General features: G+C 43.4%; 1 protein-coding gene across 1 annotated transcript; it reads left to right on the top strand.

The window, feature by feature from the left end:
• The first annotated feature begins 249 nt into the window (after nucleotides 1–249).
• NAT10 (N-acetyltransferase 10) lies at nucleotides 250–22,512 on the top strand. The gene is made up of 28 exons (XM_026034722.1): nucleotides 250–360; nucleotides 1,230–1,321; nucleotides 1,986–2,157; nucleotides 2,408–2,530; nucleotides 3,207–3,268; nucleotides 4,071–4,185; nucleotides 4,772–4,879; nucleotides 5,104–5,237; nucleotides 5,609–5,702; nucleotides 6,192–6,290; nucleotides 7,768–7,904; nucleotides 8,458–8,582; nucleotides 8,998–9,148; nucleotides 9,491–9,587; nucleotides 10,409–10,525; nucleotides 10,663–10,764; nucleotides 10,866–10,940; nucleotides 11,992–12,108; nucleotides 12,304–12,437; nucleotides 14,062–14,110; nucleotides 14,762–14,855; nucleotides 14,952–15,062; nucleotides 16,154–16,326; nucleotides 16,892–17,011; nucleotides 17,607–17,705; nucleotides 18,130–18,203; nucleotides 20,856–20,939; nucleotides 22,104–22,512. The coding sequence occupies exons 1-28, from the start codon at nucleotides 253–255 to the stop codon at nucleotides 22,195–22,197; spliced, it is 3,060 nt and encodes a 1,019-aa protein (XP_025890507.1). The 5' UTR covers nucleotides 250–252; the 3' UTR covers nucleotides 22,198–22,512.
• The last annotated feature ends 5,215 nt before the right edge of the window (nucleotides 22,513–27,727 follow it).

The following is a 27,727-nucleotide window of genomic DNA, read 5'->3' as shown; positions in this document are numbered from 1 at the left end:
GGGGTTTATTAAACGCTGCAGCCGGTTTTAGGATAAAACGGACGGTTTTTTGGGTAGAAGCGGGCGCTGCGGCGCAGGCGCTCGGCGGGCAGCCGCGGCGCCTCAGGGCGCCGGGGTCCTGGCGCGGCGCACGCGCCCTGCGCACGCGCCGCCCCCACGTGCTGAGCACCGCGCGCGCCGGGAGCCGTTGGCCGTTGGCCGCAGCCGTTGGCCGCGGCCGTTGGCGCCTCTCCCCCCGTCCCCGCCGCCGCCATGCAGCGCAGGAAGGTGGACAACCGCCTCCGTGTGCTCATCGAGAATGGCGTGGCCGAGCGGCAGCGGTCCCTCTTCGTCGTGGTCGGCGACCGCGGCAAAGACCAGGTGAGGCGGCGCCGGCAGCTCCCCGCTTCTTGCCGTGCCCGTCGGAGCGGCGGGCGGGCGGGCGCGCGGGTGCCGTGCTGAAGCGGAGAGGGCAGCTCCCCGAGCCCCAGCCCACGGGGGCCAAAGCCAACCGTGCCTGCCTGCCACGGGGTGAGCTCGCTCACCCTGACTCATCGCCTCAGAGCAGAGACAGCAGCTTTTCAGAAGGGTGTTTCCCCCCCCCCCCCCCCCCCATCAGGATAGCAATATCTTTAGGTAGAAGAACATGTTAAATACCATATTTTCTATAAAATCTCCAGAACCACTTTATGCCATATTTTCATAACCAAGTTAGGGAAGTATGGCCTTTGCTAAATTATTGTTATGATGCTAAACCAGTTGGGCAGTGCTGTCTACAGAAAGTGGTCGCTGATTTGCTGTTAAAGTGGGCCTGTCCGCACTGTGAGGAATGAAGGGATGTATCCCGATGTATCCCGAGCCTGCTTGTGTTCACTGTTTTCATTGATGGGATGGAACCTAAAACACTTAATGCACTCATTGAATTTACAGGCTTGGTAAAATTGAGGAAGCTGCCGTGTATAGCATGGAATAATCGACTCCTGTTTGCACCATTGTTAGCAGTTTAGCTGAAGAGGAACACAAAGATTGGTGTAATTCAGTGTCCCCAGTGTCACACTGCTGTTGTGCATGAGAAGGCAGGTGTGATGCTGGGCTGTGCAAAGCAAGAGTGTAACCTCACAGCATGTCAAGTGGTTGCTCCCTTTTGTGCCTGGTAGATGATGGTGGCTGTAAAATCAAGAACAAAGAGGTGCTCTGCTCCCTGACGTCTGCCTGTGAATACACTTGTTCACGTACGTTTGTTTTGGCAGGTGGTAATACTTCACCACATGTTGTCTAAAGCAACTGTCAAGGCCAGGCCTTCTGTCCTATGGTGTTACAAAAAGGAGCTGGGCTTTTCCAGGTAAGACATACATTGTATCTCATGCTGTGATTAGAGGCCTTAATTGCAGTTTTTGAAGCAAAAGCTTCATGGGAGATTTGCTGTAGTGGAGCTTGCATGGTTCAGCTGTGAGGAGAAACAAGGATAGTTCTTGAAGGAGCTACAGGAAGTTTGGTCTTCCAGGGCTCACATTTGACTTAAAAAATACAGCTGATATAAGTACTAACTGCTTTGGGTTTCCTATTCTAATAGTGACATTCACATAGTTGTGCTGGACCAGTCTTTTCCTTTGTCTTAGTCCTTCACCTTTTCAGCCTTAGTAGTGTTTGGGACTGAATGCAGGCCAGACAGGAGTATTCCTTTGGTTGGCAAGGGTTTAACACTTTAATTCCTAGGCTTGTATGCAAGTTACAGTCTGGACACAAAGTCAAGAAGGAGGGTTTTCCTATAGTGATTTAAGTTTCATACAAATGACTTGCAGAAACTACTGCTTTTGTGTGGTTTCCACCCCTTTGGCTTGAGCACTCTTGAGAGCAGTTCATGCATTCAGTGAATGTGATTGAAGATTTTTCCTTGGGAAATTTGGAAAATCTTTTCTGAATTTTTGTTAGAGTGAAACATAGGCCTGAACACAGTCTCCTCAACCCTTTTTCCCAGATAACCTCTGTATAATTTTGTTTTCCAGCCACCGAAAGAAGAGAATGAGACAGCTCCAAAAGAAAATTAAAAGCGGGACTTTAAACGTAAAAGACGATGATCCTTTTGAGTTATTTATAGCGGCCACAAACATTCGCTACTGCTATTATAATGAGACTCATAAGATTCTTGGTAACACTTTTGGCATGTGTGTACTTCAGGTAAGGAATTAAGCTTATGACTTAAGAGAAGTGCTAGTAGCACTAGCACCAATGGCTTTTAGTTTAAAAGCCATGGGAATAGTATTTCTTGCTTCTGTTATTTAAATTACAGTGGTCCGATGTGCCTCTGTTTTCTGATGGTAATACGGACTTGTTGTTGAGTTGGTTAATGCAAGTGTTCTGTGCCTTTTAGTAGGTACTAGCTGCACTGAGATGCTCTAGACAACTTGGAAGTTTTCTTTTTCCCTAGGATTTTGAAGCCTTGACTCCAAACCTGCTGGCAAGAACTGTTGAAACAGTAGAAGGGGGTGGAATTGTGGTGATTCTCCTACGAACTATGAACTCACTGAAGCAGCTCTATACAATGACCATGGTATGTACGTTCAGTCTAATGTACCTGTTTTACATAGGCAGCATACCTTATTGTATTGAATTGTATTTGGGACTGCAATCTTCCTTCCATCATCTTTCCTGTTCCTTTATTCGTCTCTCACTGGATATGTGTCTTTCATTTTGGTGGTTATGCCAAACCACATATCCGGACTTGCTGCTAGGTTCTGAGGCAGAAACTCCTGTCATCACAGATGTATCTGTTTTCTTTTGTTTGGTTATTGTGTTGGAAAGTGTTAGTACTGTCAGCCCATATTGAGTTGGAAAGTGTTAGTGCTGTCAGCCCATATAGCAGAAGCTGAGTGTAGTAGATCTTTTGGTGTTTCACACCTTGGTGCTACGTGAGAAGTTAGCTTTGCAAGTGGGAAATGTTTCTCAAATATGACCTATCTACACAGAGTATACCTACCTGTAGGGCAGGATCTCCTTCTGTTAGTAATATTACAAGTAGATACATATAAGAATAGACTTTTCTTTCTTAGCATCCACTAAGTGTTTGAAATGTTCTGTACCTGGCAGAAATGACATTTAAGGGAAGGCATAGTCCACAAGAATGAAAAAGAGGCTGTATTGCCCCATGAGTGGTACTCTTACAAACTTCACAGTTGCATACTCTTTTTTTAATTTTTTTTCCTGTGGTTCATCTTCTTTTGTTTCAGGATGTCCACTCTCGCTACAGAACAGAGGCACACCAGGATGTAGTAGGAAGGTTTAATGAAAGGTATGCTATTAAGATGTAAAGTGTCTAGGCTAAAGATCTGCATGCCCGAAAAGGACAACCAGAACAACAGCTGGTATTTGTATCAGGAAAGCTTCCTTTTGTGGTTCTTTACTTCCTTGATGCTTTAGTGAACTTTTCATGTTCTGTTTTGGAAACAAGTAGTTGCTGGAGATGCTATATACAAGGGATATACAGATGGGTCCAAATATGTTAGCACTTGTAAAGTATTCTGGGGCCATTTCTTAAAATTCTCTATAGAAATATGCAGTTGCTTCAGTTGAACAGAAATTGAGAGACCTCTTGTGCCACTATAAAGCATGAAACTGCTCAGTGCAAAGTCTTTTTTGTGATTTTGTAATAGTTTCTTGCAAAGTTGTTCTCATCACCTCTGTTGTATAGAATGAGGAGCTCTTATGGAGTGAGCGTAGCCCATTGAAAAGTGCAGCTTTTGTTCCTTAGCCTGCAGATAGTGGTTAGGTGATGTCAGAATAAAAAGAATGATAAAGAAATATGCACTATCTGCAGCAGTGGCTCTCACATAAAAATTAGAAGTCACTTTCTCACTCTTGTGGTAGGTCACCTTAAGTTAGTAGTTTTCTTCAACAGCATCCTGGTAATTGGATAGTTCTTCTCTGTAGGCCATCCTGATTTAATATAAAGGGGCACATACGGGTAGTATGAGCTTAGCCCAGCTCCAAACTGCCTGTAAATACTATGTTTAGGTTGGGAGGAGAAGACAACTACCAAAATGCAATAGTATTGCCAGTGCATTTTACTGATTTGACTTTTCTTGACTGCCCAGGTTCATTCTGTCTCTGTCCTCTTGCAAGAATTGCATCGTGATTGATGATCAGCTCAATATCTTGCCCATCTCCTCCCACGTCGCAAACATCACGCCCGTTCCACCGCGGTCGCAGGTCAGTAAGAATGTCAGCAGCTTTTCCCTGTGAGAAACAGGTCTGAACTGAGCGCTGTGTTAAAGCTTCAATAAATGTGAAACTTCCCTTTCATCCCAACTGATAGTAAATAACGGTCTTGCAAAGAGGAAGAAATAGGTTTTGAAGAGAATATCATATCGCATATTATTGAAGTGTGGGAAGCTCTCTTTTCCTATTTCTCTCTTTTTTTTCCCATACTCGTCTGCATTTTTTGGTTTTGTGATATTGCCATTTGGCATAGCAAGGCAGAGCTTAAATTTCTGTGACTGCTGTTTCAGTGCTGAGAGGGATTTAAAGTTGATGTGCAGCAACATGTATGGAAAATTCTCTTCTTTTTCTTCCAAGCATGGGGATGACAGGAGAACCCCTTCTTTGTGTCCATTTTTTTGGAAAATGCATTTAAATTAAAGTGTTTAAATACCTGTCCATCCCTTCAAACTTTTCTGTCCCTGGGGAGTACAGTCAAGTGGTAAGACTTTCAGTAATTGCTCCCTGCTTGATGAACTATGTTGTATCTGTGCTAAGCTGTCCATTACTAATCTTGTGGTAAATCCTATGCTCATAGGAGGACAATCTCCGGCCCCAGGATATAGAGCTGAAAGAGCTGAAGGAAAGTCTGCAGGACACACAGCCTGTCGGAGTTCTGGTGGATGGCTGTAAAACTCTTGATCAGGTTGGTATCATGTTTAAACTTGGGATGCTTTGTGCCAGGGAGAGAGCTCTATCTTTTTCTCACATGTTATTTTAGTGGACTTCTTCAGTGGATCTCCTATTTTGTCTTTACCATTCCTTTGCATTCTAGGAAAGAAGATATAAGTTAGTGATAGGACTAAGTAATGCTTAAAGCGGTTTGGCCAAAGTGCTTTTTCTTCTCTCTTTTTTTTCCCTGATTATCAGGCAAAAGCAGTTCTGAAATTTATTGAAGCCATTTCTGAGAAGACCCTGAGGAGCACTGTGGCATTAACAGCAGCCAGGGGACGGGGTAAATCTGCTGCTTTGGGTCTGGCTATTGCTGGAGCAGTAGCTTTTGGGTGAGTGATATCCCCATCTCCCAGACTTTATTTACACCTGTAAATTAAAAAAGCAAACAAACAAAAAAAAACCCCCAGGATTTGAATGTATTTGTCATTTCCAGTCTTACATTCCTCTTGTTTATTCTTCTTACATCATTTAGTGACTATATACAGTCATGTTCAGATTTTTCTGTTTTGTAATAATTTCTCAGTCTTTAAAAATGCAGATACACATAAAGAAGTCTTATAAATAATGATCTGCTCTTTTGGGGTAATTAAATAAAATTAACTCCCTCAAAAAAAAAAAAAAAAAAAAAGCTTCCTTTGTGTCTGTATGCATATGGAAAATTTGCTGGAAAAGCAGTTAATATTTTCCTTTTCCCGTACAGTTACTCCAACATCTTTGTCACATCTCCGAGCCCTGATAACCTCCACACTCTCTTTGAGTTCATATTTAAAGGTTTTGATGCATTGCAGTATCAGGTAAAGAGAAAAGACAATTTTACAATACCTTCACAGAGCTGCTATTTAGCATGGGTTTTACATCTCCTCTGTAGATTTTGTTTATATACATTTTGTATAGGAGCTACAAGCTAATACTACGTATTTATATTTATGCTTATATAATTATATATATGAATTATATATCATTTACAAGCTATATTTTATATATATCAGCTACAAGTTCTTTCCCTGACTACTGCTTTAAAAATAATATTCCACAAAGATGAATCGTGGCACAGTAATGTTTTCTTCCTTATTCTTGATATGGGAAGATCAGTTTCTTCCTGTAGGGAAACAAGTCAGTTCTCACTTTAGAATTCCTGAAGCTTTTGTTACAACAACTTCTGACTGACTTGCCACTGTTAGAATCTGAAGTACTAAGGTACTCATAATGAACGTATTGTCTTCAGAATACTAATTTTCTTGAATCTTGACTTCTTAAATTTGTTTAACAATGTTTTATTTTAGGAACATCTAGATTATGAGATTATTCAGTCTTTAAACCCTGAGTTTAACAAGGCTGTTGTCAGAGTGAATGTGTTTAAGGAGCACAGACAGACCATTCAGGTAATGGGCCTCTCACATTCTTGCCTTTCTGCTTTTGTTCATTACTATTTCTTTTAGCTGTTTTAATTTTAAACATGTTCACTTTATGTGATGAATAACAGTATCAATTGATTTTGCTTCAAGGCAGACATTTTTTTTCTGGTGAGCAACTTAATATACAAACACGAATAAAATATTTAGTTTCTCTATGTGAATAGCTTGTGGATTACAAAGAATCTTGGGTGCTTGTGAGTTCCTTCCTGAAACAGAAGATTCAGACAACTGTGATGGAAGAGCTCATGTTCCTAGTGATAAATTAAATTTCATAGAATCATAGAATCATAGAATGCCGAAGGTTGGAAGGGATCTCAGAGGTCATCGAGTCCAACCCCCCTGCTCACGCAGGGTCACCTAGAGCACGTGGCACAGGGCTGCRTCCAAGCGGSTTTKWAASATCTCCAAAGAAGGAGACTCCACAASCTCTCTGGGCAGCCTGTTCCAGTGCTTTGTCACCCTCACAGTGAAGAAATGCTTCCATAAGTTCCTGTGGAACTTCCGATGCTTCGGTTTGAAGCCATTTCCTCTAGTCCACTGTCCATCACTGAAAAGAGGCCGCCCCCCTCCTCCTCACTGCCTCCCTTGAGGTATTTATACACGCTGATCAGGTCCCCCCTCAGCCTCCTCTTCTCCAGGCTGAACAGACCCAGCTCTCTCAGCCTTTGCTCATAGGGCAGATGTTCCAGGCCCCTGATCATCCTGGTAGCCCTGCGCTGGACTCTCTCCAGCAGCTCCACATCCCTCTTGTACTGGGGAGCCCAGAACTGGACGCAGTACTCCAGATGTGGCCTCACCAGGGCTGAGTAGAGGGGGATGATCACTTCCCTCGACCTGCTGGAGACGCTTTTCTTAATGCACCCCAGGATCCCGTTGGCCTTCTTGGCCACCAGGGCACACTGCTGCCTCATGGTCAACTTGTCGTCCACCATGACACCCAGGTCCCTCTCTGCGGGACTGCTCTCCAGCAGGTCCACCCCTAATCTGTACTGGTGTCCAGGGTTATTCCTCCCCAAGTGCAGGACCTTGCACTTGCCCCTGTTGAACCTCATGAGGTTTCTCGCCGCCCAGTCCTCCAGTCTGTCCAGGTCCCTCTGGATGGCAGCACAGCCCTCAGGGCTATCAGCTACTCCACCCAGTTTGGTATCGTCGGCAAACTTGCTGAGGGAGCACTCCAGCCCTTCATCCAGGGCTTTCCTTTCTTGTTGATCCATACAAATAAATGTGTGAGATAGTGTACAAAATAAGATATGTGACCTTCTCCTTGCAGGTTAACATGAACTTTTTTCTTTTTTTTTTTTTAATTTTGGTCTCTGTTTGTTGGTCATGGAGAACAGGGACAACACATGCCTTCTCAGGGTTCCAGCTTGACCACCTCTAACATTTTTCTAGCTGTCAGAAATAGTTGTTGCTGACAGTGACTGTGTCCTCTCACTCCCTGCAGTACATACATCCTGCTGATTCTGTGAAACTGGGTCAAGCTGAGCTTGTTGTGATTGATGAAGCTGCTGCCATCCCTCTGCCCCTGGTGAAAAATCTGCTCGGCCCATACCTTGTTTTCATGGCTTCTACAATAAATGGGTAAGGTGTGAGCAGCTGCTGTCTGCCTGGCAAACTAGCTGTGCAATGCTCGTGGATTATCTCTTCTCTACAATAGATTGTTTTTATTTATGTATTTTCTTTATTACATGCTCTCAGAACAGGTCATCAATTCCTTGCTAATTATTGAACTCTTGTGGAATCACTCCTTACAATGACCAAGAGTCAGTACTTGAAAATGATGCTTTCCTCTGGTTCCCTTGCAGATTCCTAAGTGTTTGTCTGCTCTGTTCTTGTATAAGAAGCAAACATATAAACAAGATCCTGCAGCTTGCTAGGAGAGGAGGAAGAATAGCACATTTCTTCCCATGCAGTGAGATTAAAAAATAACTGGCATAGGCTGCCTTGTGCTTCATGTACAAGAACACCAAAAGCAGCAATTCTCACAGATGTTGGAGGCCTTTACAGGCTTCCAAGTGGCATATATCTCTGGAAGGCAGAGAAGGTGTCTTAATTCTGGGTAAGACTGCAGCTTCCCTGTAGCTTAGGACTGACATTTGGGGTTGGTTTCAGTCTTTTGTCCTCTGCTTTTCAGATATGAGGGAACTGGCCGATCGTTATCTCTGAAGCTCATTCAGCAGCTCCGGCAGCAGAGTGCGCAAGCCCAAGTCTCCATGACAGCAGAGAACAAAACTACAGCTACAGCTAAGCTCACCTCAGGTACTGCCTTGTATTTGGGGCTGTAGGATAGCTGTGAAGGCCAGCACTGCTGTCTGGTGAGCACTGCGAATACCCCTTATGTTGTGCTCTGCAGCTGTTAGGAAGGTGAATGTGAAGGAGCTCTCCAGATGACTTTTTCCTCACCCTTTTCAGATGCAAAGGCTTTTAGGGGATGAAAGGCATGTGAGTAGTGTTCTACCAACTTCCCTAGGCTATATGAGGATGCAGGCTGAAGGCTCCACTCCAGTTGGGAACAATCGTAATTCAGAACAGTAGCAGTTTTTGATTGCCTTCTGCTCTGCCCGGTTTTGAGTGTCCTTCTAATCCCCTGGCAGTCCTTCAGAAGACATTTATTTTATGCTTTGCTAACTATAACCCTGAACACTAAAGGTTCTTCTCTGAAATCTCTCTGCAGTTCGTACATTGCATGAAGTCTCCCTCCATGAGTCAATTAGATATGCCCCGGGCGACCCTGTTGAGAAGTGGCTAAATGACCTGCTGTGTTTGGACTGTCTCAGCATCACCCGAATTATCTCTGGCTGCCCGCTGCCTGAGACCTGTGACTTGTATCCTTGCTCCAATGTGCCCTGCTAAAATACACTTCTTCTAGGTAAAAAGTTTTTTTCCAAGCTGATTAACAGTGGCTCTTGTTTGTTAGCCCCGTACAGTTTGGGGCTTTTCTTCACAGTTCGTCACCTATCTTGTCTGTGCTCTAGTTCAGTTCATCCTGCCTTGGGCCGTGGAGTAGGAGTTAAACACCCTGCTTGGCAAAGACTTGACTTAATCCCAAATTTATGGCTCTGTGGAGATTATTACTCCTAAACCAACAAGGATTTGAGGGTTTTTTTTTTTTTTTGGCCTCTTTTTTTGGTGTTTGTTTAGATTGTTTCCTTAACCTATCTGTTTAGATACTATGTAAATAGAGACACACTGTTTTGTTACCACAAAGCCTCAGAAATTTTTCTGCAGAGACTGATGGCTCTCTATGTGGCTTCACACTACAAGGTAAAGTTTGTGCTGTGTCTGTTAAAAATTAGGAGTTTTGTGGATGGGGCATTGCAAGTTTAGGACAGTCTTGACTGAACTGGCTTAACTGAGTTTTTGTGGACAGCTTCAGGTGCTTGTTGTTACCTACAGACTTGTGTTCTTTCTGCTCTGAGGGCATCTCTGCCTCCTCCTAGCTGAATATGCTAGATTTACAGATGCCTGTTATATTAACAGAAGTTAATTGATCAGAACATAATAATAAAGACATTTGAGAAATCTTGGAGATTAAATTCTAGTTGAATTCCGACTTACGTGCAGCTTGTTCAGAACTATATCAGTGATGATCCATCTTTCACAGTTGTTTTTACAGTTTTTTAGTAATCTCAGATTAACCAAATAAGTAGTAACATAGTACTATTGAAAAGTGATAAAAATTCATCTCAGAATTTTGGAGTATGGGTCACTATTAAATATGACTTATGAATTCAGTAAGTACTGAAGTAATGAATGTTAAGTTTCTGACACTTCAGAAGACAAAATTATTTCAAGTTCCATAAACTAAGAGATGCATAGCTATATAGAAATAGGAAGTCCAGTCCCATACATGTGAAAGCAGAGGTTTCACTTGTGCAAAATAATATTGTCTGGAAGTGAAACAGCCACGGATTGCCATGATTGCTGCTTTATCCTTCAAGCTTGTACTAGCTGTAAATTTTTAATAGCTTTAAATTAAGAAAATAAAGTATAGTTTAGAACTCAGCTACCAGCATTGCATTAGACTTTTGAAGCTCTTCCCTTGGAATAATTCTTCAACTTTCTGGTATGTATTTACCCTGCAGAACTCTCCCAATGACCTCCAGATGTTATCCGATGCGCCTGCCCATCATCTTTTTTGCCTTCTGCCCCCTGTTCCTCCGACCCAGAATTCACTGCCAGAAGTACTTGCTGTTGTTCAGGTGAGAACTCTGCACGTGTGCACGAAGTGAAGTGCTCAGCGAAACTCTGGCAGGCGGCAGTCTGCATTTTAGGAACAGGCAGTGTGACTGGAGGAGGAGAGACTGTAGGCTCATGGCTTTTTGCTGTCTTCTGTCAGGTGTGCATGGAGGGAGAGATCTCTCGCCAGTCTATCATGAATAGCCTTTCAAGGGGAAAGAAAGCTTCTGGTGATCTTATTCCCTGGACCATTTCAGAGCAGGTGAATAGTTTATCTATCTACGTATACCCAAGATGTATTTGATTGCTTGTATACAGAGTACGCATCTGTGTTCTTCAAACTGACTTGTGTTTCTTGTGCAGTTCCAAGATCCAGATTTTGGGAGCCTCTCTGGTGGACGTGTTGTTCGAATTGCGGTCCATCCAGATTACCAAGGGGTAAAGTATTTTGGATTGCCTTTATTGTAAACATCTTTCTCTTTCCCCACCTTTTTTTTTTTTTTTTTTTTTTTTTTTTTTTTTTTTATATCTCTACTATAGCACAGGGTGTCAATGTTTGAAACTGCACAGGTTCATCACAACCACAGGTTCTTCCCTCTAGAAAGGGACCTGAAAAGGTCTTTGCATTTTCTGAGGGTAATAAATAGTGTCAACAGGAGGTGGGTTTTCTTTTTGTTGTAGCAAGGTGCTAGTTCTGTAATGAAGTAAGAGGATGATCCTCCTAATTGGAGGATCTTCTGAGACAGACTTTCTGGAAATAAACTTTTTTTTTTTTTTTTTTTTTTAAATGCAACCTGGGTTGTTGCAATTACATATCCACCTGGTTATTTCTGTAAATAGCTCTGAAGTCTGGAGAAAAGCAACAGAAACACCGGCCACTAGTAAATGCCTAGACAAGAGTTAAAGAACGTAACAAACACATATTGTTTGTCCCAGTTTACAGCATTTTAAGCATGAGGACTTAGTGAGCAAGAGAGAGTAACGAAGTGAAGTCAGGATCTGGGTGAAAGATGCACAGAAATACATGCATGCCACAGTGGATAGGGGATGTTTGCTTTCCTCTGGATGGGTAGCAAACCAGTACTCCTGCCATTACTAAGCAGTGTTAAAGCATCCCAAGAAGCAGCAGATATTCAAGGTCCAGTAATGTTTATTGTGAGGTTACAAAATAAATCTTCCCGTTGGTGCGTTTGCCATTTTACAAGTGCTAGAGGTGAGTTCTGAGAATTACCATACAGTCCTGAACGACACATCCTGGGCTCTAACCCTCACTGAGGTTCCAGTCAGAAAATAGTGGCCCCTGGTGCCCTTCCCCAAAGGGCAGCTGGGAAGGAAGGTGGTGGAACTGCTGCAGCTGTCGTTTTTGCAGCGACTGAGTGCTCTCTGTGCTGACTGTCGTTAATGGGCTTGTAAGGGGAACAATGTTGCTATTTTGTTTTGAAAAATAGATACGTCTTTTTCCATATATTTTGCTGTTGCTACTTCACAGATGGGTTATGGCAGCAGAGCTCTGACTTTACTGCAGATGTACTATGAAGGCAAATTCCCTTGTTTGGAAGAAAAAACAATTCAGAAACCCAAAGAGATTGCAACTGTAAGCAGTGAGGTATGGAGCTCAGTGCATTTCTTGTATTTTCTGCTGTGCCAAGCTGTTTGATTTTCACTATTAGCCTCGGTATTGATTATTGTATTGTATATCGGAAGGGAATGCTCTTGCTTATTTATTTATTATACAGAATGAGAGGTTTGTTTGCAGGTTGTTGTGAGGATGCTACTAATCCATTTCCGCTTTCTCTTCCAGACTGTTAGTTTGTTAGAAGAGGTCGTGACCCCTCGGAAAGACTTGCCTCCTTTGCTTCTCAAACTCAGTGAGAGACAAGCTGAGAGCTTAGACTATCTAGGTGTATCTTATGGCCTAACACCAAGATTACTGAAGTAAGACTTTATTCTACTTGTTGGTTAAGACCAGTGTAAAAATATAACTGCTGCATATGGTGGTATTTTACACTTTGGACATTCTCTTTGCAGGCTTCACTTGTTTCTAAATCTGGGGCAGCTCCAAGCCCTCTTTTTCTGTAAGACCAGCCCTTGGTGTTCAGTAGAGTTGAACTTAACTGTTACTAACTAGTTCCTGCAGGGTAGTTTTTCTCAAACTCCTTCTGAGTGCAAAGCAGTTCTTGGATGTCTCTGTGACCCTTCTGAACGTTAGCTATTTTTAATTGCTAGTAACAGGTCAAATTCTCCAGACTGTAAGAAGAATAAGCTGTAATTAGTAGGAACAAGTTAAATGCTGTCAGTTGCAGAAGCTTGAGCTGCTGCTAACTTTAAACCTATTTTTTTTTCTTGGCTAATGTAAAAAGTTTTCACCAATAACTACAGTTACTTCTCACATTTCTTACCATGAAAGAACTGAGTTACTGTACTAGTAGATCAATATAATTTAGATTTTTAGATTTATCTTAAATTTGCCCTCCATTTCACAATAGAGATTAAAAAAAAAATATAATGCTATCCTGCAGATAGGAGACTGTAGCCCATTTTGTTCCATGGCCAGCATGCTGCCGAGTGCATGCCAGGCTGGGATGCTGAGCCATTTAGCAGTGCAGAAAAAAAAAGAAAACTGCAAAATTTCATGGGTAACACAAAACACTTTTAATCTTAAAGCAAATGGTTCAGATATCTTTCTTTATTAAACAGTCCTTCCATTAGGAGTGCAGAAGGGAGAATAAAGTGCTTGACTATTATTTTTTTAAATTATTTGTCTTAGCTGTGGTAGAATAGCTAAATGGAAGGAGAAGAGCAGAGTGGGGAGAGGATGGGGTGCACATGTAGGGCTTCCTGCCAAAATTCACAGCATCCTGTGCAGCTGATGAGCAGCTATCCTGCGGCCTGTGGAAGTAGGTTGCCAGGGACTGTTGCTGTTCTGGGGGTTGGCTGCTTTCTTATGTCTGGGATGCCATATGCTTGGTCCCAGCAGGTTTCTTTTCCTCATCCTGAGGCAAGTGAATTGCAGGATCAGCTTGCCACTAAGATGCAAAGGGAGATGGAAGGGGAGAATGGAAAGGGAAGGCAGCAGGGTTTTGCTGATGAGTCTGGGATTCTTTGTGGTAAACAAGTGATGATTTGGAACCTGGAAGATGCCAGGGAAAATCAGCATTCACTGATGAAAAGTAGTCTCTGGTAGAAACTGCCAACCCTTCAGGCCTTCCCCCAGGGTATCCCTTAGGAGTCTGCGACTTTATTGATGAAAACCTCTTTGCCTGCTTTTTAAAGGAGGTCATGGGAGCCTCTTGGATTCAAGTGCTCTTTTTGTCATGTCTGTCAGTCTTTTGCCTGAAACACAAAGTTTGTTCATTTTCTGATGTCATCATCATCGTTTTCCAGTCTTTTGTAGGTTAGAATTTCAGTCAGGTTCAGTCCTGTTCCTGATGTCTTAAAATTTTGCTACTTTCCAGTAATTTTTCTTATACAGGGGATAAACTGTATTTAACTATAAGCTGCATTGTAAAACCAACAGCTCTGTAATACCCAGTGCATTTGCTCCTTTCCCTTTTTCCAGGTTTTGGAAGCGTGCTGGATTTGTGCCAGTTTATCTAAGGCAGACACCAGTAAGTAGCATGAAATCCAGCCCTATTGATATCTTTCCACTGACTTTAGTAAGATGTGATTTGAGCAGTAAAGGTGCCTGAGACTACATTGGTTTGTTCTGTGTTCGCTTTTGTTCTTTAGATCTGTAGCTTGTTAAAAGGATTAAAGTTACAGGTTTGCATGTGTGGTCTTCTCATTAGTCTGCTCTCTAAAAAGTAGAGCAGAGATAGTGATGTTCAGCATCGTTACTGTGGTTCATGATAAAAAAAGTGGCTCCTGAACTATCCTACACCTTTCTAGGTGCTCACTAAAAATAGCAATAGAAATTGCAGAACTTTGGGAGAAAAAAACTTGTTTGCTGTGTGATGAACAGAGATGCTTCACATCTTATGTCATTGCATCTTCCATTTGATTTCCTGGCTTTTGAGCTGTGTGTGTGGGATTTGCAGTACTGGTGAATAGCAGTTATCTGAAGAAGCCAAAATCCCTCATTACTGAGACTTAATAAAATGTTTAGGGCATTGCTGGGGCTTATAGGTTGTACTTTAGATAGTGGTGATCAGGAGCAGTTGATATGTGGATTGTTGTTTTATAAGATCTTGGCTTTCTTTAGTTGAGTGTAGAGAGGTAAATGTCCACAGAAATGATGGACAATGTATCTTCGTTATTAGAATGACCTGACTGGTGAGCATTCATGCATCATGCTGAAGATGCTGAATGAAGAGGATACGGAACAGGAGCCTTGGCTTATTGCCTTCTGGAAAGGTAACTGAGCTCATTTTGCTAATGTGAGAGAAATCTTCTGGAATATTTGTTGTGCATATCCGCAGGAATGATTTATTTTCTCATCTTGTCCTGCAGATTTTAGAAGGAGGTTCCTTTCTCTTCTTTCCTACCAGTTCAGCACATTCTCTCCCTCATTGGCACTGAATATTCTGCAGAACAAAAATATCAAACAGCAGTCACAACCCCGTGAGTATCCAGGCTCCCAATATTAACTTAAAGCACAATTTAATGTCTTTGTGTAGGTTTTTCAGAGTTCTCAAATGCAAGCATAGTGTGATATCTTTTGTGAAGTGCTATCAGTTCCTCTTGATCAGTTATGTTTTGTCCCCAGTATCCAAAAATTGCTTGTATTTCTGAGGGAAAAAAAAAAACAAGAGATTTTCAGTTATTGAAGACGATGTATTTCCTGTTTGTTTGTTTATCTGTTCTGGAATGAAAGATTTACGTACTGCAAAACTAGAAGACTCCTGACTGTAATTGCTGAAGCATGACAAAACAAAGTGCAGCGGATGGAGACAGGAGCCCGCCAAATCCAGTGTAGAAATAAAAAGGAAATCTTGAGTAGCAGAGGTCGGTGGGCAGAAGAGCAGCTTGCTTAGGAGCTGAGGAAGAACCTTGTCATCAGAAATTTGGAAATTTGAACTTGATGCCTTTCTAAGAGAGGTTTCAGTTCAGCTGCATGTTATTGGGCTTGATGCAGCATTTCCTGGGGGAAATACACAGGCAGTGTTACAAAAGGGTCAGGCAAGACAGTTCTAACGGTCCCTTTTAACTTAAAAGCCCTCAAATTTGAAAGGAAATGGCTTTATTTTAACGTGCCAAGCCAAGGAATCCTCTTGAGAGTACTTGGTAATTTGTGTCTTGTGGGATTTTAATGCCCTTGCCTACATGAAAGGGACAGGATTGCTGCTGCTACGAGAAAGTCCTTTAGCAGTAGAACCAGGTGCAAGACAGAAAAAAAAACCCTGTGTGGATTGTAGTTATCAGCCTGCACTATTTTTAGTCTTTTGGATGTGTTTGAGTTGATAGATTAGTCTGTTTTGGCAGCAGTATTCTTTTTTTCGTACAGACATATGTTTGTCTGAAAATACTTCGAATTGCCAATCCGGGTGACAGAGTTAGACCTGGGATATTAGGTTCAGGGCTGTGTTGGGATGTGAACCTCTAGGGTAGCAGTTGACCTTCAGTCAATGATGTGAAAAATGAATTTGTTAAATACTGAGATCCTGCACAGCTGGGAAGACCAGTTCTGACACTATGGCCTTTTTATTATTCAGCCATCAGCCGTGCTGAGTTAGAAGCTGTTTTCATCCCCTATGACCTGAAGAGGTTAGAGATGTACTCCCGCAATATGGTAGACTACCATCTGATCATGGATATGGTACCTGCTGTTGCCAGGATGTTTTTTCTCAACCAGCTGGGTGATATTTCTCTTTCTGCCGCCCAGTCGGTACGTATCACTGTGTGAACAAGCTCTGCTTCACCTTTCTTTGTGCTTTCCTGCCATCTCCTACATTAGGAGCACTGTCCCATTTCATATGTCTTCTTGAAAGAAAGAAATTAAAAAAACCCTTTGCTTCTGGTAATTGGTTATTCTATGGTCTTTCTGCTTTCCTACTTTCTCCTACTTGTAATGTTCTTCTACCTTTTGTGTTTGCTTTGAATAAAGTCTGTAAAAATCATATGCTGTTGCCTGTTCAGTGATGCACTCCATGTATTTGTATTATAATATTGTGAAGTTTTAAATCCCCTCAAAATCTTCTGGCTCTTGAGCTGCACCTCAAGAGGGAGGCATTTGTCTGAACTGAACATGGAGTGATGCTTGCCAGCCACAGGATCATTTAGGGGTATTTCAGTGCTTTTGAGAAAAACTTAGTTCATACCATAGAAGCCTTGTACTACTTGGGTAGAACAAGGACGTTGCAAAAGGCAAATGCTATAGAGAATATTATTTATGTATAAATATGTATTTGCTCTGAAGAAAACTCTAACTGAAATACATGTCATTTCCTCAGGCCCTTCTTCTAGGGATTGGCCTACAGCATAAATCTCTGGACCAACTAGAAAAGGAGGTGGAACTGCCCAGCAGTCAACTGATGGGCCTCTTCAACAGGATCATCCGCAAAGTAGTCCAGGTAAGTGCATCTTGACCTGCTTTGACTGGGTTGTATCAAGCCAAAGTTTAATTCCTGTGCTGAGCCTGGTGGTGCCAATAGAAATCTGCCTCGGCATTGCGTGTCCTAACGTGTCCTCAGTAGCTGAGCGTAGATCCTTTCGTAAGGAGAGAAAATCCCAGTGGAAAAAAAGAAAAAAGGTATTTATAGCATTGTTTTAATTGTTGGTTTTCCCAAATAGTATCGTATTATATCTTTATATTTATCTGAAAATGTTAATTGAGTGACACTATACTGATAAAAATTCTGCAAATTATCAGTTCTTGTATTTATGCAAGTGGTATTGAGTGCTGATTGATACATGAATGTGTATATACATATATATTTTATGTTTTTATAAAAGCTGTTTTTCTTTTGCCTTCAGGAAGCAGCCTTGAGCTCTTTTGTTTCAGTGCAGTGGAACATATGCATCGGAAATGAATGACTGTCTGTTAATATTTGCAAGATTACCAGAGTGTCATGGAGACAGACAGCATTTCTTGTTTGTTTGTAAAGCACAAACCTAGAAAAAAAAAACACCAAATGTCTCATGTACTTTGATTTACTTAATTTCCAGTTATTCAACACAGTCCAGGAAAAGGCTGTGGAGGAGCAGATGATAGCAACAAAGGATATTGTAATGGAGCCAACACTGAAATCTTTAAATGATGATCTGGTAATTATTGACCTTTCTTCTCACCTTTAATATACATATCTAATATTCATAGAGTTTTCTTGGTGCAGAAACACCTGTCATCTAAATCTTCTTGAGAGAGAAGAATTCCATTTTATGTCTGCTACTTTATGCTAGTTAGAAAATGGGACAACTTTGCCTTACATTCTTATATGTCTGCTTTGTTAAACTGCAGTATAGATATCTTAGAACCTACAGTAATGTTCTTGAGTTATGTATTACAACTACATTTATGTATACTAATTTATATAAAAAAAGTTATATAAATGACTCAAGCTTTTCAAACTCATCTGGTGTTTATTTTATGGGATATACTGCTCATTGGATGGGAAAGGAATTTTCTGTGCGTCACATGGTTGCTGTTGTACTTAGAACGTAACAAATCCCTTGTGATGTCCCGTTGTAGGAAGAAGCTGCAAAAGAATTTGAAGAAAAGCACAAGCAAGAAGTGGGGAGGCTGAAGGAAATTGACCTTTCACAGTAAGAATTTATCCTTATGAGTCTCAAAAACAGCTTTCCCTCGCTGTCTATTTGACTAGTCACCAGTAATAGTAGATCTTGTTGAGACCTGTGTGCAACTGTGTGTTGCAGTATGGCAATCTCAAATGACCAGTGCACATGAAATAGCAGTGGGTATTATCATTGAGGGCTGTGGGCTAAGTGTGTGCTGCTACTCTGATGAAGATTTGCCTCAGCTCTGTCGGTAGCTGCTTTATTTCACATACAGATCGTGTTCTTTCTCTTATATAAATGTTCTGCTACCAAATCTATTTCATAAGCTCAGGGGTATTCACCCATTGCATTTGCTCCAGGAATCAGTACCTGAGAAGGGTATCATAGTCACAAAGTTTCCTCTTCTGATACTTTAGCTTAGTCTTTTTCCTTTTTCTTGCTGGTATTTTTGAGCTGCCTAGCAAAGCAAAAAGGCTACGAGGTAGCAGATCCTAGCTGATCAACAGCTTGGTGTGGCTGCAAGTAAATGAGATCTGCCTGCCCGGGGAACTGTAGAGCTGAATCCCTGCTAGGGAGTTGAGGGCTGACTTGAGAGCCAGTGCTGCACATAGCCTGTATAGGGGTTCTGGCTCAGTTTACAGCTCAGCACATAGCCTGTACAGGGGTTCTGGCTCAGCCCCAGTACCTCTGCTAGGAGTTTGGCACGCTCTTTTTTTGCTTCCATTCTATTTTATCTTTTATTTAAACAACAAACTGTTCAGGCAATAGCTCCTACTATTATATCTATATGGCAGCCTTGATTCTGGTTGTGTATGGATCAATGTAACTTTATAACTGTATAATATGTAATAATTTATGAGTAATAAAGTGATCTGTCTGCAGGTTGTTCTCAATGAGTTTCTTGTGCTTCAAGGTGTAGTTATTAGTCCCCTCAAACAAGGATATATGGGTACTGTTGTTTGCTCTCCAGCTTTGCTGTGTGCATAGCTATCCTCAGCAAAAGCAAAGTTGTACCACAGAACTCCTGGCTAATTTTCATGTCCCCTTCTTAAACCAAACCAAAAAAACCCTCCAAAACACAGAAAATGATCTACTGCCCAGAGCTGCTTTACTACAGTTTGTTTGAATGCTTTTTACCTGCCAATGTTAGACAGCTAGAGGATACTCAACTGCTGAACCAGTAGCTTAAATAGCAGCAGATGTCTTTTTTGGCTGGACTAACAGGAGGTACCCATGCTACTCTGCTTCTTTCCCTTCTCTCTCCTCTTCCCACATTTATTTAAATATATATATATACACACACACACACACACACACACACACACATATAGTGTATGTGTGCGCTTTGGCTCCAGCTTAATCTCTGTCAAGTATGGGAAAAGGATCAAAGTTTTTTTGAACCTTTGTTTGCCTTATTTGAGGTAAGGACAAAAATGAATGTGATTTGAAGTGATTGTAAGTCAGTCATGCTAGGAAAACAATATAACCAGAGGTTTAAAGAAGCTTTAATTCTGTTTCTTAGATAATGTAATGTACGTGTTTGTCATTTCTGACCGCTTTCCCTTTTAACTCGTCAAGAAATAGATTTGTTCCCCACCATGAAGGAAGGGGACAAAATTTCATTTTGAACACTTGAATACAGTTTATAGAAAACTAATAGAAGAGACAGGGCTATTTAATTTGAAAAGATTTTGTCCAGCATTGTTCAGCCTTGTGTTAACAAAAGCCAGTCTGCTCCAAATCACTAAGAACCAGGGCTGGAGAGCAAGCACTCACTTGTGCTGTATAACTGCCTTGCCTAGCTGAACTGCTGTGACAGTTCCAGGGTACTTGAACCCCATAGCAAGGGAATAGAACATGAGCTTAAGCATGAATAGCAATTATCGTTCATTTCTTTTTTTCAAAGGAAACCTGTGGGCCTCCAGTTTCTCCTGGATTGATGCAGGAAAAACTGCATTCAGAAAACAAAACAAAAAAAAAAGGCCAAACCACCTCCGTTCAAATCTATTGCTGGTCTGAGACAGCTGCTAATTTAACTAACTTTCTTTCCTAAGCCCCTGCTTTTTACAGTCCCTGCCTTTAGCACCGCAACCATTCTTTTTTTTTGGATGGGAATGGGAAGGGAAAGAAAGAAAGAAAGACACACACACACACACACACACAAAAAAAACCCCAAACACAAAACCCCCACAACAGACACCCTGTGTAATGACTGAGGATCTGCTTTAAGAAAGCTAATAAGCAAGGGAGAAGCAGCAGTATACATGGCTGATATGGAGAGTATAACCTTGCTGGCCTTGTTTTTGTCCCTCCTCAAAGACGCCCTCTCTTCAGCACTGCCCTCTCTGCAGAGGGGCTCTCCTCTGCACCCTTTGAGACATTTACAATAGAGGCTCCTGAAGGAACTTCACCTGTCCCTGGCTGGCTTAGGATAGAGACAACTGTTGCTTGCTCTCGACCTACTTTGGCTTGAGCCTCTTGACGCAGTCATGACAACCTATTATATCCCTTGCCAGTCTAATTTTGCTTTTATTTCTGAACACTAATTTGGCTGGGCACTGAGTTGGTGCCTTTGTAGAGTAACATGTGCCTGACATGCTAATTATAGTATAATCACTGTATTTTTCCCTTCTTTGGGCTGGAAATTTTATTTGAATTTCTTTGCTTTTTTCCACTTAGGTATATTATCCGGGGTGATGACGAAGAATGGAATGAGGTGCTGAGCAAAGCAGGACAGAACGCTTCCATCGTCAGTTTGAAAAGGTTAGGGAAGTTGAAATGTTCACTCTACAGAGGCTTCTCGGCTCTTTCCAGCTGGCTTTGATTTAGTGTTTTGCAAAACGGTGAAACTAAGGAGTTAAATGCAGATAAAAGTGGACTTAATATTCTTGATTGGGTCCCAGTTTTCCTGGATAAATTGAGCTGGGAACACCCAAGAGCTCTGCTAGGTACTCAGTGGTTCCTCTAATAGGAAAGTGCTCGTGTGAATTCTGTGCTTATTATAGCTGTCTTCTGTTCACATGGTTAAGTCTTGATTCTGCTGTAAGCTGGTCCCATTTCTCTCTTGGGTAGCTTTTAAAGAAAGAACTCATTTCTCTTTAGAGTCCCACTTGGAACAGTGTGTATGGCTTTGGGAGCTGATACTGGGTGGGAGCCTGTGAATATTCATGTAGGAGAAAAAAACACATTCAGGGAAGGAGAACTCTTTCAAATTTGAGAGCTAAGCCTGCAAAGTGTTAACTCTGCCTTTCTGCATTTCCTTTCTTTTCACCCATCTTCTTTCTTTCACTTTGCTCAGCATGAAGCCTTTCCTCCTCTTTTCCTTGAGGATTTATATCTGGGACTTGCCTGCTCATTTTCCCTTCCTGTGGTGCATGACAGCTGAAGTGATTATGTGATCTTTCCTGTATCTCTCTCTCTCCCACCTTTCGTGCATTCATGTTCTTTTCATGAACGACAGAAGCTCCAGGTTTCTAGAAGGCTTAGAGAAAGGGGACTCTTGTCAGTGCATGAAAAAAATCAGAATTCTGTCATATTTGTTTTGGTCAGAATCTAGTGCAAAAATTGTATACTTAGTTTTACAACTGTCAATAATTATTTTCCTGTTACTCTCACTCCCAGCTGCTCTCTACAACTTGCGTGTAAGTTTTGAAAAGCAAAAAATCCAAATCCCTTATGAGATTCCAGTTGCGTTAAAGAATCTCAGTATGCTAGGACGTGTAGGTTGTAGTCTTGTTAGCGTTTTCTCTAGCACTAGTTTAAGATATCCAGGAAATTGGAAATAATTTTCTCCCAGGCACTTTCTTTGGGGAGGCTTGAAGCAACCATTTCTGCTGAGACCCTCCCCACCTTTTACAAGAAAAGCTGCCCAGCTTTATATGCATTGAGTGAATTTTAGCAGATATGTTTTTTTCTCCTATTTCCCAGTGAGAAGAAGAGAAAGCTGGAAACAGTCAGAGGACCCAAGCAACAGAAGAAGTTTAAGAAGACTAGAGATACAAAGCAGAAGTGGAAGAAATGACTTTGAAGCCAATCAGTGAACTTGAATTAATGGTTGACGGGTCTGTACTGAAGAAGTACTATTCTCCTTTCAAAGCAAAGGACTTCCTTTGGAGTGGAGGGAGAGGGGAGGGAAAAAAGCTTTAGAGACATTTTAAAAAGCGGTTTATATCAAGGGAAGTGCAGTGATACTGCCAGGAGACAGTCTATAGAGATTTTTATGAAGTGGGACTGCAGAGCTTGCAGATGTACATTGAGATCTTATAAGGGTGCTTTAGCAGCTACAGTTTCCTTTCAGTCAAAGCAGATCAATCTGTAAACTCTCCTGCATCTTGCTGGTTAGTGTCTTTATTAAAAAATGAATTTTAACAACAAAAGGTAGAAATGTGTTAGGCTTTGTCATGCAGCTCTCACATTGTAGCATTTTGCCGTCTCGCTGTCTTTGGTTCCTGGTGCAGGAGCAGTGCCGCTCCCTGTAGCTCAAGGGAGCTCCTGTGTGAAAGCAGCTGAGACGCTGGGCTCGCTAATCAGCTGATGTGGCCCCAGCTCACGGGAGCGCAGGCCATACAATGAACACTTCTGTTGATGGCAATCTACAGTTCCTGCTTACTGTGCTCTGTAAGGAGCTGTAAGAAAAGCTCCTCTTTTGCACTCGTGCTTGCTTACAAGCTCTCAGCATTCGGGTGGCTCGGTCATTTACATTTCCTAGTTCTCAGGCTTGGATGATTATCAGATGCTTTGGAAGCTGCTTCTGCTAGCCTCTCTGCCTTGCTACATACATACCTAGAGCTGCTGCTTGGCTCTGCTGGAAAGATTTGTGTTAGTGTCACTGAGACATCAGCACTATGACACCAAGGTGTAGTAGTGTACTCCTTGTGCTCAGGGTGGATCAAACAGGAGAGCCACAGGGCTCCACAGCTCTGCCAGCCCACAGTTTCTGCCTCTAATCCATAGTTCCCACTTGGCAATAAGTAGGTGCTAGTCTTTCTGTGACTTTAATACTCTAATTCTGCTGTCTGTTGCATCCAGTGGCCTGAAAAACAGAGTTAGTCTTTGACACAGACTATCCCTGTCCCAAACAGGAGCACCCTGCTGCATTGCTTGAAGTTCCAGCTGTACGGTCTATAAGTTTGGAAACAAGATTTACCCATGGCTGCACATACTGCTTGCTGCATTTAATTTGCTTGTAGATCTCAAGAGGTCCTCTTGCTAAGAAATGCTTGAAGAGACAGGTTGTTTTCCCAGTTAAAGGCAGCATTTCTTTTCTGAGAAGCCTCTTGCCTAAGGATAGGCCTTGCACAGCACAGCCTATACATCCCTTTGGGCAACAGGGCAGTCTGAAAGTAGTCAGCAACAGCACCTGCCCCAGAGGGAGAGGCTGAGCCCTGAGGTGGGAGCGCTGCAGCTGGTAAAGGCTTAACGAGGGGCTTGATTACCTGCAGCTGTACCAAAGGAGCAGCCCTGCAAGGGTGAGGTGGTGGTCTCAAGGGATTCTAAAGAAAAGGTGCAAGGAGAAAGTAGGGAAAGGAGAAGTGTGAAGTCCTTCACAACTGCCTGGGAAGTCCTCAGAAGAAAAAGTGTGAGTTCTCTCTGGTTTTGCTGTTGTTGTTAATGGAGGATAAGCGATTTCCACAGTGGGAGAGGGGGGCAGAGCTAGAGTGGAGTGAAAAAAAAATGCTGCAAAGTCTGGCATAAGAAAAGTGCATTTCCTGTGCACTCCTGTAGGACGGTGCAGTTTCCTGGTGTCTTGCTTAACTTGATAGAGAAACCTCTGGAGTTGGTGATGTTTGTGGGAGGGATGGTTACGGCTGTAAAAGGGTTTTCTAGGGATTGTCCAGAGTTGTTTGCAGTCTTTAACTCTCTGTGGGAAGGACCGTGAAGATGTGCTTGGAGTGACGAGGAACTGGTAGTTGCTTGGAGTGACAGGAACTGGAGTGACGAGGTCCTGGAGAGCAGGGGAGGTGCCCGAGGACTGGAAGAGAGCCAACGTCACTCCAGTCTTCAAAAAGGGCAAGAGGGAGGAGCCTGGCAATTACAGGCCGGTCAGCCTCACCTCTGTCCTTGGAAAGGTGATGGAGCGGTTCATCCTAGAGAGAATCTCCGGGCATATGGAGGAGAAGAAGCTGCTGAAGAGCAGTCAGCATGGATTCACCAAGGGGAAGTCATGTCTGACGAACCTCATAGCCTTCTATGATGGGGTGACAGGCTGGCTGGACGAGGGGAGAGCCGTGGATGTTGTCTACCTTGACTTCAGCAAGGCTTTTGACACTGTCTCCCATAACATCCTCATACGGAAGCTCCGGGACAGTGGACTAGACGAGTGCACGGTGCGGTGGATCGAGGGCTGGCTGGGTGGCAGAGCTCAGAGGGTGGTCATAAATGGGGCCGAGTCCAGTTGGAGGCCTGTGGCCAGTGGTGTCCCCCAGGGGTCAGTACTGGGCCCAGTGCTGTTCAACTTGTTTATCAATGACCTGGACGAGGGCACGGAATGTACCCTGAGCAAGTTTGCAGATGACACCAAGCTGGGTGGAGTGGCCGACACTCTGGAGGGCTCTGCTGCCATCCAGAGGGACCTGGACAGGCTGGAGAGTTGGGCAGAGAGGAACCTCATGAGGTTCAATAAGGACAAGTGCAGGGTCCTGCACCTGGGGAGGAATAACCCCAGGCACCAGTACAGATTAGGGGTGGACCTGCTGGAAAGCACCTCCACGGAGAGGGACCTGGGAGTCCTGGTGGACACCAAGTTAACCATGAGTGAGCAGTGTGCCCTCGTGGCCAAGAAGGCCAATGGGATCCTGGCCTGCATCAGGAGGAGCGTTGCCAGCAGGGCAAGGGAGGTGATTCTGCCCCTCTCCTCAGCTCTGGTGAGGCCGCACCTGGAGCACTGTGTTCAGTTCTGGGCTCCCCAGTATAGGAGGGACATGGAGCTTCTCGAGAGGGTCCAGAGAAGGGCAACCAGGATGATTAAGGGAATGGAACATCTCTCGTATGAAGAGAGGCTGAGTGAGCTGGGCCTTTTTTCTCTGGAGAAGAGATGGCTCAGAGGGGATATGATTAATATGTATAAGTTCAGGAAGGGAGAGTGCAGGGAGGAAGGGGACAGGCTGTTCTCACTGGTGGCCAGCGATAGGACGAGGGGTAATGGCCACAAGCTGAAGCATAAGAAGTTCCGTCTCCAGGTGAGGAGCAACTTCTTTACTGTTAGGGTGACAGAGCAGTGGAACAGGCTGCCCAGGGAGGTTGTGGAGTCTCCTACTCTGGAGGTCTTCAAAACCCGCCTGGATGCCACCCTGTGCCACATGCTGTAGGTGTGCCTGCTTGAGCAGGAAGGTTGGACTAGATGATCTGTAGAGGTCCCTTCCAACCTTAAATATTCTGTGAATCTGTATCAAGTGGTTACTAGGAATAACATGGACTTGTCTACTTTATAGTCTCTGCTTGGAGAGATTTGGTGGTGGCCTGATTGGTTGCAAGTCAAAATATACTTGAATATTAAATACTTGCAGAGTCCGTTCAAAGCATGTTGAGACTCAGTGCTTATGCAGCAGGTGTAAGTACTTAGATTCTCTGACCTCTGCAGACTATTGGATTTGTTGACCCAGGTGCTGTGTTTTAACATCTGTGGGCCTTTTTATCTAGTAAGTGATGATATGAGAGGCTTTTTCTATCATATGTTACCTCTTGTGGCAAGAAAATGCTGCTTTTGAATGTCCTTATAATGCAGAAGTGATGCCAATTACAATGAAGTCTCAGGAGTGCTGAAAAACTTTGGTTGTTCTAATAGGTTCAAAGCTAATATTTAAGAGAAGTTTTACTACAAAATTTCCTTGTGCTGTTGAAATCCCTGTATGTTTTTCAATGGCTGTGGTGAGCGTTAGATGTCTGAGAAGCTCTAAAGAAGCTCAGATCTGTATTAAAGAAAGGAAGAAGCTCTTGTGTGTCACTGAGCTGTTAAACTGTGCGAACTTGTTGGCTTCCTCGCCAGAGCTGTGACCTGCACAGCCCAGGAGGCCTCATTGGGCTGGGGCTGGCAGGAAGCTCTGCTCTCTAAGCCTTTAGTCAGACTGGGGGCTATCTGGGTGCTTTGGGAAACATGGACTTGTGCAAGTAGGCAGCAGTTGTAAAAACTTTGGCTCCCACCCTCCTGGCAGGGTTCTGGGAGGGTGTGTTAGCCTGTCAGGGAGCCAAGCTGCCAGCGGGGCAACAGCGAGCCCTGGTCAGCAGCCCGGCTTTAGCCCCCCCTGCATCTGTGTGTGTTCAAAGGTGCAGGCTGCTTTTTGGAACTAAAGAGGGTAAGACAAGTGGGGTCATTTTATTTATTTATTATCTTTATTTTTTTTAACCACTAAAGCAATTACTTGTGCACAGCATCGTGGTTAGCAGTGTGAAATGTAATGGAAAAGGAGAGGTTCCCCCGCTCCCTTCCAAGTGTTTGTGTTGTTGGGTCAGGCTGGAGCTGGTCTGTGCACATATCAGTAGTCTGGCAAAACTTCTTGTAAATGCTCTGTAGGACAATATGGAAGCGAGCAGATACAGTTAACCTGGATTCTTCAGGAAGTCCAGGATTTCATTTCTCACCTGGTAGCTGCCTCTGCTGCTGTCTGTGAATAGGCTGCAGTTACTTGTGTTTGCTGTGACCTGGTGTGCTGCAGTTGCAGTGAAAGACCTGGAGAATTTGAGCTGCTTGTTTTCACTTGGATTTTGTAGATGTTATTAATGAACATACCTCTCATGCCAGAGGGAGAGTTTTATTTAAGCAGAATTTTGCTATTTCTATAGAAATAGGTGTATTCAGAGTCAAATGATTCATTTAAAAATTTTCCGCATACATTTTATGATTACTGGCAGCTTTGGGATCCTTCTCCCTGTCTATTGCTCTTTGAACTGCAAAATGGAAAAAAGCACTCGGATACTCAAGTAAGTGAGAAGTCTTTTGAACAAGTCTAGTCCAACCACATCATCCCCTGTCTGTGCTTTAGATCAGTCAAGGTTAAAATTTGGGCCGGAGTATGGATTAGCTGAAGGCAGTCGGAGAACAAAGCCGGAATTCCCGTGCCTGTGGCCGGGCGTGTTGCGCGGTACCGGGTGAGGAGAGGGCGAGCTCGGGGGTCTGTGGGGTTAGCTGTTCCCCTAGCAGGGGCTCCCCTAGGGCAGGAGCTCTTCTTTCTTACTGTGTACGCAGGCTCCCCTCTGCAGAGGGTCCCGCACGAGCACGAGGGAGCCTGGCGCTGCTCCAAGCCGCCCTTTCTCATCCCCTTGGCGGGGCAGCGCCTTGGGCAGCCCCGTGTTGGAGCAGCGAGGTCGGCCCGCAGCTTCGCGGCGCTGCCGGGCTGCGGAGCCGCTGTGCACTGCGGTGCTGCCGGCTGCTCAGCCTGGCTCTTGGGGGAATGGGGCTGCCTGTTTGGGTGCCGTGGGCTCTTGGGACAGCAAGCGGACGCTGCCCTCCCCGCTGCTGGGCCCTGTGCTCCCGGCTGCCCTGGCTCCACAGCCTGGAGCGAGCCCTGTGGAAGGCAGAAAAGCAAGAGGTAGAAGCGGGGCTTTTCCCCACTCCC

Source organism: Nothoprocta perdicaria, unplaced genomic scaffold (assembly GCF_003342845.1).
Source record: "Nothoprocta perdicaria isolate Ctin4 unplaced genomic scaffold, notPer1 scaffold_15, whole genome shotgun sequence".
Taxonomy (NCBI): domain Eukaryota; kingdom Metazoa; phylum Chordata; class Aves; order Tinamiformes; family Tinamidae; genus Nothoprocta; species Nothoprocta perdicaria.
The sequence above is the reverse complement of the archived record's forward strand: the minus strand, read 5'-3'. Positions and strand labels throughout refer to the sequence as shown.